This window comes from Chrysoperla carnea, chromosome 4 (assembly GCF_905475395.1).
Source record: "Chrysoperla carnea chromosome 4, inChrCarn1.1, whole genome shotgun sequence".
NCBI classification, from domain to species: Eukaryota; Metazoa; Arthropoda; class Insecta; order Neuroptera; family Chrysopidae; genus Chrysoperla; species Chrysoperla carnea.
The window spans coordinates 25,791,714-25,811,691 of NC_058340.1; the positions used below are offsets into that span (position 1 = coordinate 25,791,714).

The window sequence follows — 19,978 nt, forward strand, 5'->3', positions numbered from 1 at the left end:
TATTAAATTTTTTAAAGAGACAAAATTTTCAAAATATAAACAATATGTTAGATAAATCTAAAAAAAGACGAAAAGAAGTATCGAGATCGAAATTTTATGCAAGGTAAAAAAAAAATTGTATTTTTGCAAATCAATAAAAATTTTGATTTGAAAATTAAAATAAACTTGGATAAATTTTATTGACCTTCAATAATTTATGCATCATACACTTATAACACTAAATAGTTTGATAATTATTCATTCCTTTTATCAAACATAATTTATTTTATTACAGAAAAATAAAAAATCCATTTTATAAAATTTGCTAAAATTTTTTCTTTTTTAAATTTCAAACCAAAATACATGTTTGCGCATTCAAAAAAATGTCAACATTACTGGAACTGTCATGTCTTATTTCAGACAAAAGTTTACTAGTTTTTAATGATTTTTAAAAGTGTTTTTGTATTTTATTTCAATTAGAACAAATTTAATTAGTGCTAGCTAAAAAAATGTTAGAAAATGGAATATAAATTTAGAATATAAATAGAAATTAGAATTTTTTTTTTAAAAACATTTAATTTATAACCAAAATAGTGCTCCAAATATTTCGATGATGTCAACTCAAACTCTAGAAGAAAACGAGCTGTTGATAAAAGATTCCAAATATCGTCTATATGTAAGTGCTGTTGACAAAGCACTTAAAAATTTTGAATATACAACAGAATGGGCTGATTTAATTGCTGCGCTTGGTAAATTAAATAAGGTCTGTTTTCACTTTCATACAAAATGTAACATCGCAATAGGTTTTTTATTACATCATAAGTGAAATTTTTGTAGGTGCTATTAAGTTATACTAAATATCCAGTGATACCTAGAAGAATTAAATTAAGTAAACGACTTGCACAATGTATGCATCCAGCTCTTCCAGCTGGCGTGCATTTAAAGGCTTTGGAAACATACGATGTGATATTCAAATGTATGGGAACAAATCGATTAGCTCAGGAGCTTTTTATTTATAGTGCAGGTATTTATCAAAAATTACTATTATTATGATTTCCAGGATGTCAAATAAGTATTTGATTGCTTGATAATTGTAGTAAAATTTTACATTTTCTGATATGACTTTGCATCTTATAATTTCATTCTTTGTCTAATCTACACCTTTTCTGCTGTTCATAACTTTTGAGACAACATGTATGCATTTATTGGTATTCAGAACAAAATTTATTTAGTTTAAATCAAATGCTTCCTTTCTTGATTTTTTAAGAATTACTTAATTTTCATTGCTGCTACTGATACCATCCACGAACCGATGTAATTGGAGACCCGGACAAATCAAAATTAACCTGCAGATCCCTGTGGATCAGTGAATGAATGCATTTACAGGGTTAACCAAAAATCCAAAAAAACTGCAGACCCATGCCAACTCGACCCCATTAAATGGATTGCCAGCTCGTGGACCAGTTTATGAAAGTCCGTGGATTCAAGTCGATTATCCGTGGCTAACAGGCCCGGAAAACCAATTACCAGAAGGGTAGGATTGTTCCGTGGATGGATTCAATTGATCGGCCCGATTTCGAGATTGTCCTGATCTGAAAAATTAAGCGAAATATCCAAAAAATTTTATTCTTTTTTCCAGTCTTCAATTTCATTCATTACAATTTGTTACCTAGGAAATCGTAATCATACCATAATATGCTCGAAATAGAATTTTCAATTATGTTTTCATTTTTTAAAGGTTTATTCCCATTACTTGGATATGCAGCGACACCAGTTAGGCCAGCATTACTTGCTGTATATGAAGCGCATTTTGTACCATTGGGTGAACGACTACTTCCAGCATTATCAGGTTTTTTAGCAGGAGTATTACCAGGTCTAGAACCTGGATCTGATCACTATGATAGGTAGGATTTAACTTGTTGTAATATTTCCTAAAATATGATAATGCAATTATTAATTTTTTTTAGTACAAATGGATTGTTAGAACGAATTTGTGAGTCTGTAGGAATTCAAGAATTTTATGCAGCGTTATGGAAATGTATACAATGTGATTCACCTGCAAGAGCACCGGCGGTAGCCTTTGCGTTAACGCACATTAATAAAAAAACGGGTCAAAATTCATCGGCACCGTTTTTACAAGAAGAAAATACTGTTTTAATGGTAACTTAAACATATATTCTTAACTCTTTTTTTTATGTTTTATTTTTTTATTTCACGGTAAATTCCGATAAGAATTTCCACCATTTTCGCATATATAAAATCAAACATATTTATTTAATATAAAGATTATTTTTCGAATTCCGTACCTTAAATTATTTATTTATCTATTTTTAGATTGGAGCTTTAGAGTCTGCATTACAAGATAATAGTGTATTAGTACAACGTAGCGCTTTGGATTTATTAATAATTGTATTACCTTTACATGGAACTCCATCACCTTCGATTTCATTAATATCAGCAGCATTGCATACTGTTTTACGGCGTGATATGTCCCTTAACAGGTAAAAATACTATATCTAAATTTTTTTTAAATACAAATACTAACCAAAGTCCGCGATTTTGTTCTGTGAATTTCAAATTTGTACATCTTATGAACAAATCTCCACCGTACCTGCAGCGATTTTAAAAATAATAGCTAATACGCTCAAAGAAGTCAACAACCGCAGCTACTGTAAGCGACAAATAACACGAGTATTTTATTTTAAAGTTATTAGGATTTTAAAAATCGTAAAGTGTTAGATACCCAGCAACAATGACGTCGGGTCAAACTACCGAAAACTACTTTGCAACATTTCATTATTTGAATTTTTTTTGTTTTACTTTTTAGGAGATTGTATTCATGGTTATTAGGTTCCGAAACCACTGCACAAGTATTACCACTTCCAGTAGACGATACAAAAAATGATGAAATAAAAAATAATGCTACTCTCGATGAATCAAACACTTACTACAAACGATACTCGCACGAACTAGTATTAAAAGCATTAGTGACAATATTTCGACAATCGTATCAAAATCAAACAATCGATATACGACCGTATCGTGTGCTAACATCACTACTTGATAAACCAGAAATCGCTACCGATATATTAGATCGAATTTTATTTGATGTATTTCGTGCACTTTATCTTACATGTAAGCATCAATTAAATCATGAAGATTGTAAAGAAGATGGTGCCGGATTATTTGATACAAAATTCACGGATATTTTACAAAATCAGAACAAGAAATTAAATCGTAAAAATGCGATTTTAACAAAGTGTCAAGATTTAATTAAACATGCGAATCTGTTGTTTAATACTTTAGAGACATATTATATTTGGGAGTACATTGGAGATTTATTCGCTAAAGCTGCTTGTATACCATCAACACAGATTGATGTAAATAAAAATGTTTCTGATGTCGGAACAGGACTACCAAATGTTTTGGAGTTGTGTTCCGTGACGGAGCTTTTGTTAGATATCATTCCAATTGAAACTTACGTGAATAGTTCTTCCGAAATCTTACCAAATTTATTTACCCGAATTATTACACTCGTTAATGACAATTTAAGCACTTTAGAAGCCGAAGATATTGTTTACGCATTGCAATTATGTACAAATATTTTAACAAAAATTCAACCAGTCTCTATAAAAACAACCACAGTTGCGGTTAAATCTAGTCTAAATGCAAGTTTTGTAAACGATTTAAAAAAATTAGATGATTCCATGGAAAAATCAAAAAGTTCAAATGATTTAACAACTTCAAATATAGCAGAAACCCCAGAATTAGCTCCAATAGAAAATTTTAGTCTACCAAATAATCATGTCGATGAAAATCACTTAAAAGCGAATTTAAATTTAGAGAAAAGTAAATCAGATTCAAAATTAAATGAAAATGATGAAAAAGACGAGCGAGAACGTTCAAATAGTAATCAAATGTTACGACGTTTTCAAATTCGTAGTCCAAAATTTGATAAGAAAGCAAAAAATAAAAAATCAAAATCAAGTTCAAAATTATTCGATTATAAAAATGATGTTCTCCCAGTAGAGGAAAATGAAAAAACAATTATTTTAAATCCAACAAATGAAAATACTGCCAAACCGGAGATTGAAAATAAATATATTTTAAAATGTCTGGTATTATTTAAAACATTTTTTACGAATTTATTACAAAATAAAATTTTTACAACCATCAATTTATTAAGCTTCTATGAGAAATTTTTAATTAAGAAAAATATTGAAGATGAATGTATGAAACAATTGGAGTTACTTTTAACAGAAGACGAAAAAAATAAATCGATGTCGCAATCATCATACGATATTGTTCAGTTAACAAATGATTTTCGTATAACTTTTGCGATTGGTAACTATGGTGAAGCTATAAAAGCTGCATCAATTATGTTGCTAGAATTTTCCGCATTTCCAAATATCTTGGATGTAGATATTACAGAAACGGATTTACCGTTATGGTTAAAATATTTAACAGTGATAACTTGTCTAAATTATGAGAATAGTATTGATTTACAGTTGGTGTGTATGAATACATGTTTGGAAATTATTAGTTTATCAAAAAGTATGAATCAAATGAATAATGCAAATGAGAAAAATACAACAGTTTTAATGGGTATTTTACGTCCTGAATATTTAGGATTTATTGAAAATTCAACGTCCATAATTGAGGTAAATTTTTTTAATTAACTGGCCTATTTTTTTTACTATTGCTAAAGTCGTTGCTGGCAGTAAAAAGAAATAAAAAAAAAAAAAATTAAAAACAAATAATTCAGGCAAAATAAACATGAAAAGGGTGTGAACGCTGCCTCAAATCAGGTATTGTTAATGTAAATGTTAAGTTTTCCACGTTTTTCTTTTTTCAGTTTTTGTCGATTTTGATCCGGAAGATGTGTTTTTTTTTATCAAAGATAGTAATATTAGTTTTTAAAGTAGCTTAAATTTGAAACAATTTGAAGCCATAACATAAGAACTGACATTCTGCTAAATTCTCTTTGAAAAATTTGTTGCATGGCTTCTTCAATCATGGTATCCTTGCGACCTCCCCTCTTCACATCTTTCTTTTGGCAAAATAAGTGATACTTCACGTCCGTTTTAAGGCCCACCCATCACCTCATTTTCTGCTGCTCTTAATATTTTTACACCAAGATCAACTCTTTTCGGCCTTAGAAAACAGTGTTCTCTGAAATTAAATTTTTCTTCCATCGATTTTGCCTTCTACAATCTTTTGTTTTTACATCTGTTTCTTCAAGGCGAATTGCTGCTGCTATTAACTTGGGATGTTTGTACCTTTTCTGGCAAGTAGTATGCACAAAAACCTTGTTATATAATAATAATGATAAGTAATTGTCAGTATTTTGATTTTTTTAACACGTAAAATAAAAATACGAAAAATCTCATTTTTTGCTCAAGTGCTTGAGGAGAATCACTTCGAAGTATACTGAGACCCGAAGAAAGCCAACTGAAAAGGAGAGAGAGAGAGGTTTTAGGCAAATACCATGCCTTCAAAACTTGATTGCTACAACCGAGTAACTTGAAAAATTTGCCAAATTTTAAAGCTGCGTCTCCATAACTATCGGTCCTTTAAAGACCGCTTTGGCCTCAAATTGTTGCAAGTTTAAGCTACTTAAAATTAATATTACAATATTTGATAAAAAACCAGTCCTTCTAGGTTCAAATCGACCAAAACTGAAAAAAAGTCAATCAACAATTTTTTAGATTTTTATTTATTTTTGAGAATGACCCGGTCGTCTGCCGAGTTTGAAAACTCGATGCAATGTTTAATTTGACTGAATTATAAGAAGATATTTGGCATTTTACTAATGTTTTTTAGAAACAATTTTTTTTGTCTGCTCACTTTTCTCGTCACCGGTAGTGCTTCTATATATTCCGAATATAATTTTTGTGTAATAATAAAGTTTTTCGTTTTTAAAAATAGATAATGGCACAAACTTTATGGACATTTTTATCAACCATCTCAAATCATACACAAATATTAACATGTATTACATTATTATATCATTTGCACAATATATTTGAGAATTCAAATTTAGTTGAAAATGTGATTGGACGTTATTTAGTTGGAAACAATTGTTCGATGAACGCTTTAAAATGTTTTGTTACACTATGGCATGTTGGACGTGATTTAGAACCGAAATTTATTTTATTTAAACAAAATATACAACATTTTGAAAAGTAAGTGGCATTTATTTTTTTTATATAAATAAAATACAACGTAATTTGATAATTTTTAACGCCCTTTTCATTTTTTAGATGCTTATTGAAAATCATAGACAATTTACAAAATACCGAAAATATATCGTTAAAATTATTTGCTGAAAACTTTGTTCTTCATTCTTTACTCCGAAACGATGTATCTCGTTTAATATCACCATTATTTGTAATGTTATTATCGCCGAATACAGCTCGAATTTCGGTATTACATGCAAACATAGAAAAATCGAATCATATTACCAACGATGATGTACAGAAATTTGAAGATCGATCGTTAAAGAAAATCTACGCAATTAGTTCAGTTGATGGACATGTCATGTATCATATTGCTGACGATAAAAAGAAAATTAACCAAGGAAAATCATTTTCATTTTCCAAAACAAATATCCATCAATCAAATGAAGCTGTAAGCTTGGCAACAAGTTTAGTTGATGATAAAAATATAGTGACTCAAAAGAATCACGATTTTAAAATAACTGAAAGTTTTTTATATAATAATTCAACGAAGACTAGTGGGATGAAAGTGTTCGTGAATCCGTTAAGTTTTAAGGATTCTTCGAACTCTGATAAATCGTCTATCGATAGTTATTCGACGTCAGATGGTACTAGTGAAAATATTCCTGAAGTTGATAATTTGGTAAATGATGAAAAAAGTACTATATCAGCTAACGATCGTGATTCGGGGATAATCTATGAAACTGACTTTCTAAATGAAACAAACGATGATTTTGAATTAACAAATTCACTTCGTAAGGAAAATAAAATTGATGAAATACCAAATCAACTCATTGATAAAAACGACGACGCACAAGTAAAAATCATAAATTTCTCTCCAAGTAAAAAAGTTTCTGCTTACTTAGAACAAATCGAAAATATTTCCGATGGTATAACACATTCAGGCAAACGAGCAAAATTCGTTAAATCACATTCACTCGATGAAAATAACAAGAAAGACGAAGATGACGATAGTATTTCGGAAAGTAATTTAGTACATAGTTGGTCTTATGTCACCGAAAATGTACAACATGTCGATGCAGATTTGGAAATCTCAACACCTGCAGAAGAATTCTTTCAAAATGGTGGTACAACACAAGCTGTAGTTGAAGACGTCGTAAGTGGAATTGTTGATGAAGTTTGTAAAAATGAGAAAAAGGAAGAGGAAAAATCTGTTGTTGGAAAAAGTATATTAAAAAATAAAATTATAACAAATAAAAATCATAATACAGAACCGATTTTGATCAATTCGGTTCACTCGCATTTATTATTATATCGAGATGTGTACGATTCAAATATTGTTTTATATGCGATACGCACACTTAAAGCAATTGTTAACTCGAATTCGAAGATGTTAATTGGTTCGTTATCAACAACAGCACTTCAAACAAATTCAGATATAATAAATTTATTAGCGCGACATCGAAAAAGTGTTTATGGATATGGTTTTTATGGTGATAGTACCGAATATATAAATTTTTATCGTGGTAACATGTACTTAGAAGTATTAATTTCAATTTGTTTAAATTATGCACGTAGCTTTTATCCAAATTTAACAACAAAGAAATTAAATAATTATGAAGTGGATAATAATTTAAAAATACAATTAGAATGTTTAGATTTATTAAATATTATTGTTAAAGAATTAGTTGGTATTGTTAAAGAAAGTGGTAAAGGTTTTGCATCGTACATAACTGATTTATTATTAAAATGTAAATTACAAAAAGTATTATTACATAGTTTAGTTGCTTCGGTGAAATCATGTGATACAGATAAAAAAAGTTTTACAGATGAAATATTAATTTTTAATAATATTGTTTTTAAAAAAAGTGATAAAATTGTTTCCGAAAATGTTGAATCTTTTCAAGTACAACTTTTACGGTAAGTGATCATATTTATCATACGGTATAAAGAAAATAGAATTAGATCTTTGATATTTGGCACGGTAAGGGGTGGACTGGCAGTACACAAGAAAAGGAATTTTCCCTTTATCATATACACGATAGACTGCAATCTATAGTTATAAGAATTTTCGTTCACACAACTTTGTGCCTTAGTGTTGAAGTTTTAAGGTAAAGGCGTATTTTAATAAAGAAAATATTTTTCATTCGATTTTTGATCCACCGGCCCGTTTTTTATTTCTGAGACCATCTTCATACGGAATTCTTCGGGGTACCCGGACTGTCAGTCAGACTGACTCTAGCATAGTTGTTTACTTGGTTGTAACAACTTGTAATTACCGAAAAATCGATTATTAGGGGGCGGGTTGGGGGTGTTGAAATCTTAAACTCCGTTTTTGGGGGTTAAAAGAAATCAATTTTTTTACAAATTACAAAAAAAACTATGAAATTATATTTATATGTGCCAATTATTAAAGATGCAACACTTTCTTCCTTATTACTATGATTTAAAAAAAATTTTATTTTACTATAAGGCTATTCGTTTAAAATCGTGTACTTAGTAGACTACTCGCTTAAAAAAATTGTACTTGTTGACTAAAAAAAGGGAAAGAAGTTGGGTAAGCTTTTTGTATAAGACAACCCATAAACGGGATAAGAGCGAAGGGTAGTTTCACGATTACTTAAAAAAAAAGTGGTCGAATGTTACAATTTGTTACGGGCCCCGGGCTGTCTAAATCTGTCATTGCGTGGCAGGGGATCTAACTTAATAATTAAAAATTTATAAATGGTCAACGAGACAAAAAAGTTTGAGAACCACTGAATTAATCTGTTGGAACTAATCCGGCTTTAGGCTAGTTTAGCCACACTTTATAGCTAATTTGGGACTTAAATAAGTATCAAAGCACTTACCACTATTGATTAACGCTAAACACAATTTTATTTTTCAATTGCAATACGTTTAAGGCAGATAAACAATACGTGTGATAAATTAACAAAATTATAATTTTTCTATCAAAACGGTTTATTTTAAATAAAAAAACAAAAACAAAAATTTTTCTTTACTAAAATTTAAATAAAATTCCTTGATGGCGTGTGCAATCCAGACACATGTGGGGGCAGCTTTCTCTAGCCTGACACTATTTTGAATTATACAGAGTATCCCAAAAAAGATATCTTTGTTTTTCAAACTTATCTTGTAAACTTTTAATTGTCAGTCACGTTAGTATGTCTTCAGCCCATCTTGATTACTGGGACTTTTCACAGAGCATGCAACAAGCAAACCTGTGTATAACCGCCGCTAGGCCATTCGACTATACTCGCCTAAAAATCACTATAGCACAGTTGAGTAGAGTGGAGGGATTCTTGGAAGGACATAGTTGATTGAATTACCACCTTCATGGCATTGAGATCTGAAGACTTGGATCCATCAAATCCGGGAAATATCTCTGCGGCGAAGCTGCAGGTTTTCTGCGTGACATCTGGTTTCTTCACAATCCTATAACTTTATCTGCTTAAAATAGCATCTCTTCCGGGAGATTTCTCGCCTGCGGTTAACAGATTGTTCTCAAGAGAGTACAAAGAACCACTTGGTCTTGGTGCTAGGTACCCATTTGCTTTACCCCTCTTGTATTATTATTATCGGTATATTTTCAGTGTATATACACTTTTTTGGACATTCTGTACTTGTAAATATCAACAAAACACCTGTTTAAATGAAACTATTTTTTAAGAATAATTAATTCAAGGCAAATAAAAAAAAAGAAGATAATAATATACTTGAATGTTTTAATAATTGAGTTTAAATTGCGTTCTTTAGAAAAATCGATCTTTAACAGAAGCTATCCACATTATTTTTAACCGTTATTAAACGATGTGAGAGACATATGCTTTTTTGGGCAGTTTAGGAATAAGAATTGCTAAGTTATGCGACTGTTTTATGAAGGGAAACTGTAAAAAACCTTCAGAAGCACAGTCGGAATTATTTAATCACGTAAATGATAATTTACGGACTCCTAGGTTCTTCATCAGTGAATTTTTTTTATTAATTTACCGATAATAAATTCCAATTTTTGTTTACAGGCTTGTACAATCGTTAATTGCATTAGAATACTATGTTGAAATACGCGGTGAATGTGGTCCAATCACAACAGTGCCTCAACAAGCAATTTTCCGTGCCGCATTACTATCAGCATTACAAAGTACAGCATTACGACCATTACATCGTACATGGACCGGTATGATCGCAGCAAGTTTACCATATTTAGGATCAAGTCTAACACAAATTGTTCTGAGTGTCATACATCAATTATGCAGTAACATCGAAGTTATATCAAAAGAGTATAACACAAATAAAAGTTTAGATCCTGTGAAATCAATACGTGAGGCACATCGAAAAACATTCAAACCAGAAATAATGGCGATGATTTCATCCAAAAGTCTATCCACTGATTTTAATTTAACACCCGTGGATATTCTGGACAGTTCATTTCAATTTATTAAATCGAACAAAATTAAAAAATCAGGATCGAATGAAAGTCAAGAACAACCGTTAACTGATTCATCTAACTTCGAAATTATTTCTGATTATGCGATAATGCAATTAGAATCGTTAACAGCGTTAACACATTACTGTTTATTAGAAAATTCACAATGTTCGAGTGCGTTAACGCAAACAAACACGTCAACATCCCATCAGTTTGGATTCGCTAATCCTACACATCTTATTAATAATTTATTGAATGTATTCACATCGAATCCGTTAATTGAAGATAATACGAAATCACAAACTTCAGAGAATTATCAAGAGTCAAAACGTGCAGTATTAAGTCATTTACCTAGAATTGTTACAAGTGTTGCACTTTTGTGGCAACATGTATCAATTGAAACATGTGATAATAACGGTTGTGCTATCCTTGGTAGTCGACATATTTTACGCAAACAATTATTAGAATTTTTAAGTCCGATATCTTTGCATCATAATACACATTTTTTAGCAGCTATTGGAGTTGCATGGAATGAACGGAAACCGAATATTATTAAAACGGTAAGATAAATACTCAGTCATGATATTTTTTTCATAAATTATGAAAACTACCCTCTTAATTGTGAAATGAACTCGATTTTTGAAATGTTTGGATCAAATTTTTTTTCTCGGTTTTTTACAATTTTCTTAAGGGGGTACCCCTTAGAAAAAAACGAAAAAACCGAAAATATTTTTGGATTTCAGAATCGGATAATACTTTGTTTATAAGGTAAATATGACCCAAAAAATGCAAAAATCGGATTAATTTGACGATCCGGCAAGTAGTTTTTGGAATATGGCCTGAAATATAGGATGAATTTGCGAAACTTAAATTCATAAAATCTTATATTACCGAGAAACACCGAAGCTGTGAAAGGAGGAATTTAAAAAAATTTTAACAATGTGTAATTGATTTCATTTTTAGGTTTTACCATCACCAAACGATGCCCAAAAGTCTTTAGTTAATTTAGTGTCCGCTTTACGAGTTATTCCTATTGATAATTTGGTACAAACAATTCATTCGGTTGTGAAATCTCCGCCCGTGACAGAAGGATTAAAGAGTGATGTTAATTTAGACCTCTCTGTGTTAGAGTTATTTTATTGGTAAGATTTTTCTCATATACATGAAGAATTTTTCAGTTCGAGATTTACGATTTACGTTCTTTTTTTCAGTTATATACAAAATGTAAATAAAACACAGCTAATGGAATCGTGGAGTTCGTTACTTGGTTTAATAAAAGATGGCCCTACATTGAATCCATCATGTCAATTTATAATATTAGCGATTTTAAATGAATTTGTACAAAAATGCTCCCCATTAAATGAAAAGAAGGATCAGAAGGATTTACAAGATGTTACAACAAAAGTATGTATTAATTTGAAAGTTTAAATCGTTGCACACGTCTATCAAAATCAGCCATTATTAATATAAATAAAATTTTTTAGCTTATCGAATCAATTTCCCAAATATCCGGATCTTGTTTAGAGCAAACTACATGGCTTCGAAGAAATCTAGCAGTTCGAGAAGGCGATATGAGCAATTTACCAGCAACACCCGAAATATCGAGTGTACAAACTTATAGCGTTCAAGCACAAATGGTAATATCAACATTTAAAAAAAATTCACTTCTGAAAATAAAAATACCTTTCTTTTTTCAGATATTAGCTGAAATTTTAGCTCCACTTTTAGATGTATGCTTTGGTTCAGCAGAAAAAGATAAAGTTATATCAATAATATCATCGTTGATGAATAATGTAGTCCCGTATTTGCGTAAACATAGTGCAAGGAACGTAAGCAGTTGGTCTGCGTGTTCGAATTTATTGGCTTCACTTAGTGGTTATCCAGCTACACGCCGTGCATGGCGACGCGAAGCTTTAGAAGTATTATTAGATCCTTCACTGTTTAAAATGCCCGCTGAATGTATTGCACATTGGCGGAATATTGTTGATCATTTAATGACACACGATAACACGACGTTTAGAGAATTAATGAGTAAGTAACGTTTTGATCACTCTTTATAGCAACCCGTACCAAATAAACAATCGATTAATTAATTTTTTGGGTTTAAAGTACCGAGTTTTATCAAATTAAGGGGTATTTACCACTTATGCTGTCATAGCGAAACAACAGCATTAAGAAACAGTATGCAACTACTGATTAACTTTTATATCAAATTTTAGATAGAGTATCGTTAGGTCAATCTGGCGGTTTAAGTTTATTTTCGTCACGTGATCAAGAAGCTGAACAACGAGCAATGTTACTGAAACGTTTAGCATTTGTTATTATTTGCGGAGATACTGATCAGTATGCTAAACATATGCCGGAAGTACAAGGTATTTTCTTGATTATTAATAATTAAATTCGATTAATAAAATCTAATTTACAATATTAATATTTTTACAGAACAATTAGCTGGCGGTTTTCGAATGGGTGCACCTAATGTAGCCGGTTCTGTGTTCCTATGTTGTCGTGCATTAATTTTAAGGCTTACTTCTTTACATATAACATCGTTATGGCCACTAATTTTAAGTGAATGTTTACAAACTTTAATTCGAGTTGAAAATCAATTATCTGGAAACAATGACTTAAATAGGTAAGAATCTCAAATATCTATTTTTCATAAATACTTTTTTTTTAAAATTATTATATTTAAAATTTTAGTAGTACTAATGAAGGCGGTTGGAATGTTGATGCATTAAGTTCGGAAGGTTTAAAACGAACGATGGGAGCTGTACAATTATTAGATCTCGCCTTATTAATACCCTCACATGACCTACCTCATTTTCAAATGTAAGTATCCATAATATTTGTTAAATAATTTTCAGCTATGGTTTGGCTTAAATAATTAGCTTCATGTTATAAAACTCATAATTTATAAAACTGACTGTACTTTTCATATAATAATAATATTAATAACAAAAAGATAAGAGGCGCTATTAAAATCGGATGAAGCTATGGGATTCAGTCGAGGACAGACGCCCGGCTAAAAACCTACAGCTTTTCAGCCGGGATCTCTTCCAGTAGTATTTTTTATATAGAATCGATCTAAAACTTCAATTAATCGTTTATTATGACTTTTTTTAAATCCCGATGTCATTGAGATAGATAAAACAACGATTTCTTGGTAAAGCGATTAAAAGTGTATCTTTCAAACTTTTGAATATTGTAGTTCAAGCTCGTTCAAGTTCAAACTTTTGTTCATCATGTAAGGTCCAGTGCTGAATTTACCATATAGGCGGACTAGGCGGCGCCTATGTGCCCCCATAAAATGAAAAAATTTGAAAGAAAATTAAATTTTGATGACATTATTGATAGTTTTGCTGAGCAGAAGAGTCGAAAAATGATTTAAAAATAATATTTTGTAAACTTTTAATCGACTTGAAGTATCGGTCATTTCATTTATTAGTAAATAAAAATCTGTTAATTTTTCCGTTTCTATCAAAAATATTCGTCTCAAGTAGGCCCCCCACAAAAAATCCGCCTATAGGCCTTAGAAAAGTAAATCCGGCACTGGTTAGGTTAATAAAAACAAGAGACTTTTTTCGAGCAAGAGGGACAAAAAAACTTTTCCAAAACTTGGTAGGCATCGACCTCTACATCGAGATGTATATTGTGCGAGGCTAAACCGTTTAGAAGAACTTCAGATATTGTCGACCTAAGTTATGTTTTTAGACGATGCAAAGTTGAAAAGGAGCGTTTATTCGTCAACCACAAGTCTAAACTTGCCTTGGCGCTCGTACTACCGTAAATAAAATTACAAGAAAAAATGTCTTAATATTAACTCATATTTTTTTTAGGTACAAATGGGCTTTTATACGAACAAATGACACATCAACAGTAGTTGGCAGTAATGAATTTAAATCAATATTCGAACCACATTTAAATCGAATTTTAGAATTATTGGATGCAAAATATGGCAATTGTGATATTCAACTACAGCCACACTCGAGTGGTCTATACATATTTAGTTCATTAGAAGGTACAATCACTGTCAATGATTTACATTGCCTAGTCAAAGCAATGGCAACACGCAAATATGAACGCCATGTAAAACATTCTGAATTAATATCAGCTGTTGAATTGGACTTTTTAGAAAGGATTCCATTGTTGTAATTTAATGTTTAAAACAAAAAATATTTAAGTAAATGTTTGTAAATTTTGTACATAATATAATTAATATTTAGGTGTTTAACTGTAAATAATGTTTAAAAAACAAAAAGAAGATATATATTATGAAAAAAAAAGTTTATATTTTATGTTATTCGATATTCTAAAGTGCGAAGAACGTCCAAATATATATGAAAATAATGGTGTTATTTTTATTTGTTTACAATATTATATTGATATAGTTAAGTAAATTAAGGCTTGTGTGACCAAATATTTACATATATATACATACCGCTATTAAATATAATAATTTTTATCATAAAAAAAAAGTTTTTTTAATTATTTGAAGAAAAAAAAAATCCTTATAAAGACTGATCTACGTACCACTAGCTGCTATGAAAGCCAGAGGCGGGTTATCCACAAAGCAAAGTAGACACAAAGGGGTGTGCATGTGGAAGTTTTTAAACAAGCATAAAATTAATTGTGAAAAAAAGTATGCAAAAAAATTACAGACCGTTGATATTGACATTTGTACAGTTATTCAAATGAATGACAGTAATAATTTATATAATTTCTGCAGAAAGGCGAAATTTTAATACAGCAAGTCTTGGAACTCTCGATAGTCAAAGAATATAAAAAGGACCCAAAGAGAACATGTAAGAGAAAGCTCACAGCAGATGAATCTGTTGAATATATTAAGTCTTCGATATCCGGCCGGGAAACATGCAGAGTGAAAGTATATCTAATAATTATAGACAGACTAGTGTTTGAACTTCAAAGAGGCGAGAATTGTACAGCTATTTTTACAGTAAATCTTCTTTTTAAAGCAATTATGATCAATTTGAACACTGAAGTAGTTCAAAATAGAACAAATATATTAGCAACGATCTATTCTAGTGATGTAGTGCTTTTTTTTATTAATGTATCCATGTACGTACTTATTTAACAAATAGCTTGAGGTAGCTCGAACTGGAGAACTGCCCCGAACAACCAACGCGTTTTTACGGGTTCTAAGAAATAAAGAACTTGAAACTAAATAAAGGTCTATATTGGTAGATTTTTTATTGGGGGGGGGGGGGTGGCTAATTTTTAAAACTACAAACAGTTGATTGATACGTTGAAGAATTGGAGACAATTGCATATACTCAAAAATATTGGCGGGGATAAGAAGATGGTATCTTATCAATAAGATGATTGGGAAAATAATTCAATAATTAAATAGCAAGAAATCGATGCGCCTATAACCTTGAATAGCTCTAGTCAGAATCGACATTGTATCTCTACGAGGCCCAAGTTCCAGAAATGTGAAGACTCATGAACAGACAAACTGGCAAAGCTGGGAGTGGAAATAGGTCGATTAAAAGTTATAAACTTCCACTATCAGATACATTTTATATCAAAAACAACATAAATGGAATCATAAAAAAGTCGGGATTGAAATGGCAGATTGATTACATTTGCTTCTCAGTACAAAATTTGTGAAAGTTACTCGACTGCATGTGTCCTTGCTCGGAATAGTAAACCTTTTCAAGAGGGGTAGTTTTTAAAGGAAGCCTAGTTAACATGCGGGCCCTCACTTTTTGATTATTTCGATAATAATGATAATATTATTATTCAGCGCATCAAAGATACTCATCTATCCAGAAACACAATAAAATAATTTTAAAACTGGCCGTAAATGTAACAGATCAACAAAAAATTTACATTAACTCCGCTCTTTTTATATCGTTATGTCTTGACGAAAGCACTGACGTCACTAAATCTGCAGTTTAGCTGTTTTCGCTTGATATTTCGTGGAAAACATCATTAAGGAAGAACTAATTGCCAATCCCAATAATCACGAAGTCAAAATTATGGCCTCAATTAGACAAAATGTCACGTTGATAACGGATCGCCACCCCTGATTTAGTTCATAATAAAAGACAATTTTTTTATTTAAAAATATAATTTATTTAACAATTATTATTATAAGTACAAAATTAAAATTTAAAAAAATCATACAATCGAACTAATCGCCCATTGTGAAATATTTGTTGGTAAATCCGTACATTTTTTAATAGCTGTCGATATTTGATCAAATGTAACAGTTAATTTAAACATTTGATGTTCATATTGTATTTGTCCTGTAATTGGTACAATACACTCGAGTTGTACAATATGTTGAAATGCTTTCATTGCAACACGTTGTGGTTCAACTTGTACACCAATCGAACTATTACAAAATTTTAAATATCGTGTATAAATCATTTTAAAATTAAATGGTTGATCATCATATATTTCACAATGATGTTTCATTGCAATTAAAAGACATATTTCTAAGATTGAAAATCCAGTCAGTATATTTACTTGGGAATCTTCATTATAATGATGGTTTAGTAAATCGATTAAATTTGTTGCATTCGGCCATTTATTATTGTTTTGAATTTGTGATATAAATTGTAACTGAAATTTGAAAAATTTAATTATAACAATTTCGTAGAGACATTTTAATAGACCTGGTCTAAACTTGAGTAATTTCATGGATATAGGAATATTTTAAAAGGGATGGAGTATAACCGAGTGGGGTGAGTCTCACTCAGGGTTAAGAGGCTGGGTATCATTGTGCCTACTTTCTATTGGCTGTTAACTAAACGCATGCTGAAAGTATGCTCAAAGCCTTCTTTAAGTGTTTTTGATTCGTTTGTAAGCATGGAAACATGTTTGACATATAGTTGACGTGTGTGGACAACATAAATAAATAATCTTATATTCAAAAGAAAAGTAAAATTTGTAAAGAAAAGTAAATACGTGAAGTATTTATGCTTGTTTTAAAACAATTTTTTCAATGATATAAGTAACCTAAACGCAACTATATTCTATTCAATTTAGTGAATATTCAATCTTCAATCCTAGTGTTACGACTATTATAAGTTAACTAATGAAATTCAAAAGAAGGCTTAAGAATGTTTCAAAAACACACCGATTAATTTTCAATACTAAATTTCAACGTATTATAAAATTTTTTAAATATGAAATTAATGTAAAAATTTATTTGGGGAAATTATTTCTTATTTATGTATTGAATTATGTACCCGTGAACCTAATTTTAATTTAAATAAGTGAAGTTTTATTTTTATTATTTTACGAATTATTTACGATGTATTCTTTAGGTAATTAGTCGGTCAGATTAATATTAAAGGTGTATTCCTTCATCCAAGAGTAATTAGAAATATTATATTTGTAATTAATTTCTAAATTTTATTTAAAAATAAAATACGATAGAAAGAATTTTTGCTCGTACCAATCTACAACACACGCATAATTCGTTACCCATTTAAATTTTCCCGCGATTGCGAGTGCGAACAGCCGCAGCCAATCAAAAGTAGGCACATTGCTCCCCCCCTGAGTGATACACCCCCCTCGTCTAAAGTAGTACTTTATACTACATCCGTACTATAGTTACTAGATCCGTGAGTAATTTTCACCTAACTTGATGGGACTATAATTATAAATACAGAAAGATATGCAAGGGCATTAGAAGATTCGAGAAGAGTAGTGAATGGCTCCTATACCAGATCTTGTGGCATGAACAAAAACTATTCTTATTTTAATTCTTAATTCTCTCCCATTTAAGCTCAACTTAAAATTTCCCACTCGACCTATTTCGCAAATATTTATATACTTACAAGAATATTTCCAATTTCATTATGATTATTTGTTAAGTCGGCGAATAATTTAAATGATTTTTGTAAATTTGTGTCTTCTAAAATATCCGAAACGTGATTGTTCCATTCTTGAATATCATCCAAATTTTCTTTAGATAAACTTTCTGGCAACAATAAATCTTTAAGTCGATTTTCGATTGATGGAAATAATGTAATTCTTCGATGTGAAAATCGAGATTTTACACGTTTCTCTAATAATTCGACCACGGAATTATTAGAAGTTATTCCTAAAACAAACAAACGTTTCAAAATGTATGTGAGAAATTCGAAAGATATTTCTAGGGTGATTTCATGACTATTTTTAATAATGCTGTTAATTTGAATTATTTTTTTAGAGATCCGTGTCATGTTATTGAGAAAGAGAAAATAGTCATTAAATCAATTTTTTAAAACTTACCTAAAACAAAAATTGGACTTTGAGCAACATCGAACAAATTGTACAATAATGTTTGATTATGATGCGAACAGAACAGTTCAAATTCATCCAAAATAAAAATAATACTTTTACTATTCTTATTTTTAAAACATTCTAAAATAAGATTTAAGTTTTCCGCAAAACTTTTATTACTACAATCTTCAATTTCATTTTCTAGAATTAATTGTTTTATGATTGTTTTCAATGCGATTTTATCATCGGTATGTATTAATCCGTTTAATCGTACTAACGAGAATAATTGCAATGTTTCTTTTGTATTATATAATTCATCTAAAACTTTTTCAACCATCTACAAAAACAAAAATCATTAAATCAATAACTATTTTCTAAAATCAATATTTTAAATCGAAACAGATTAAAAAATCCACATACAAAAGTTTTCCCGCTTCCTGGTGGGCCAACAAGTAATAATGAATTTGATTCTCCATATAAAATTGTTCTTCTTAATAGCTCAAATAATTTAACGAATTCAGGCTTACTTTCTAAATCACTTCCATATTTTTTATTTTTTAATTGTAGTTTTAAATTGTATCTTAAAAAATTATTATTATTTACCATGTTGATATTGAAAATATTTTGAAAATTTAAAATATTTATTTATAATTTTGGCGATACTGTTTAAATGTCAAGCTACACTATCCTATTACTTCAAATATAATATACTATGAATTTTACTTCATTATTACGAAAATACCATATTGAAGCATATGTTACGTTTTTATTTTTGGGTAAGGTTATTCGAACACTCTAGTGTATTTAGCGTGAGTCTCACGTTAAAATTATTTGGAGTAGACGATTAACGTGAACATAATATTATCTAAGTTTTTTTGAGTTTTTCTCACATTTTCTAAGGATTAGTGAATGAACGCAATCACAGGGGAAAACTATTAACATTTCACCAGCTTCGACAACAGCTATACGTAATCTACGTAAAAATACTTTATTTTGTTTTTTTACCTGACATTCTTGGAGCTTTTTTTAAAAAAATTCACTAAAGATAGCGTTAACGTTAGATAATTGTTGGATACACTATATATAGTGTCCGAATATGCTTTTTGTTTATTTTTCAGGCACTTTTATATAAAATATAACTCAGGTTTAGTTGGAATGG

At 30.1% G+C, this 19,978-nt stretch overlaps 2 protein-coding genes across 3 annotated transcripts; one reads left to right on the plus strand and one right to left on the minus strand.

The window, feature by feature from the left end:
* The first annotated feature begins 74 nt into the window (after positions 1 to 74).
* LOC123298215 (protein dopey-1 homolog) lies at positions 75 to 15,014 on the plus strand. 2 transcript variants are annotated; one of them, XM_044880163.1, is made up of 18 exons: positions 75 to 103; positions 574 to 742; positions 817 to 1,003; positions 1,718 to 1,883; positions 1,947 to 2,139; positions 2,314 to 2,480; positions 2,807 to 4,640; positions 5,908 to 6,164; positions 6,243 to 8,078; positions 10,178 to 11,141; positions 11,545 to 11,723; positions 11,793 to 11,985; positions 12,066 to 12,218; positions 12,279 to 12,612; positions 12,801 to 12,953; positions 13,024 to 13,213; positions 13,282 to 13,410; positions 14,418 to 15,014. In XM_044880163.1, the coding sequence occupies exons 2-18, from the start codon at positions 590 to 592 to the stop codon at positions 14,731 to 14,733; spliced, it is 7,404 nt and encodes a 2,467-aa protein (XP_044736098.1). In that variant the 5' UTR covers positions 75 to 103; positions 574 to 589; the 3' UTR covers positions 14,734 to 15,014. The 2 variants fall into 2 exon arrangements, with proteins under 2 accessions (XP_044736098.1, XP_044736097.1); XM_044880162.1 differs by lacking the exon at positions 75 to 103 and having other exon boundaries at positions 546 to 742; positions 13,285 to 13,410.
* A 1,708-nt stretch (positions 15,015 to 16,722) lies between these two features.
* Positions 16,723 to 19,371, minus strand: LOC123297980 (origin recognition complex subunit 4; the record flags this gene model as incomplete). The annotated part of the gene is made up of 4 exons (XM_044879826.1): positions 16,723 to 17,169; positions 18,393 to 18,658; positions 18,829 to 19,156; positions 19,240 to 19,371. Coding segments are annotated over 4 exons (1,173 nt in total), but the record flags the coding sequence as incomplete, so codon positions are not given.
* Positions 19,372 to 19,978: the final 607 nt, after the last annotated feature.

What these genes read in the sequence shown, in the direction of transcription:
- LOC123298215 (XM_044880163.1), top strand. Translation starts at nt 590, where the DNA reads ATGATGTCAACTCAAACTCTAGAAGAAAACGAGCTGTTGATAAAAGAT. An exon ending in AAGAAAATACTGTTTTAATG is followed by an intron (nt 2,140 to 2,313) that starts GTAACTTAAACA and finishes ATCTATTTTTAG; the next exon opens with ATTGGAGCTTTAGAGTCTGC. An exon ending in GACGTTTAGAGAATTAATGA is followed by an intron (nt 12,613 to 12,800) that starts GTAAGTAACGTT and finishes ATCAAATTTTAG; the next exon opens with ATAGAGTATCGTTAGGTCAA.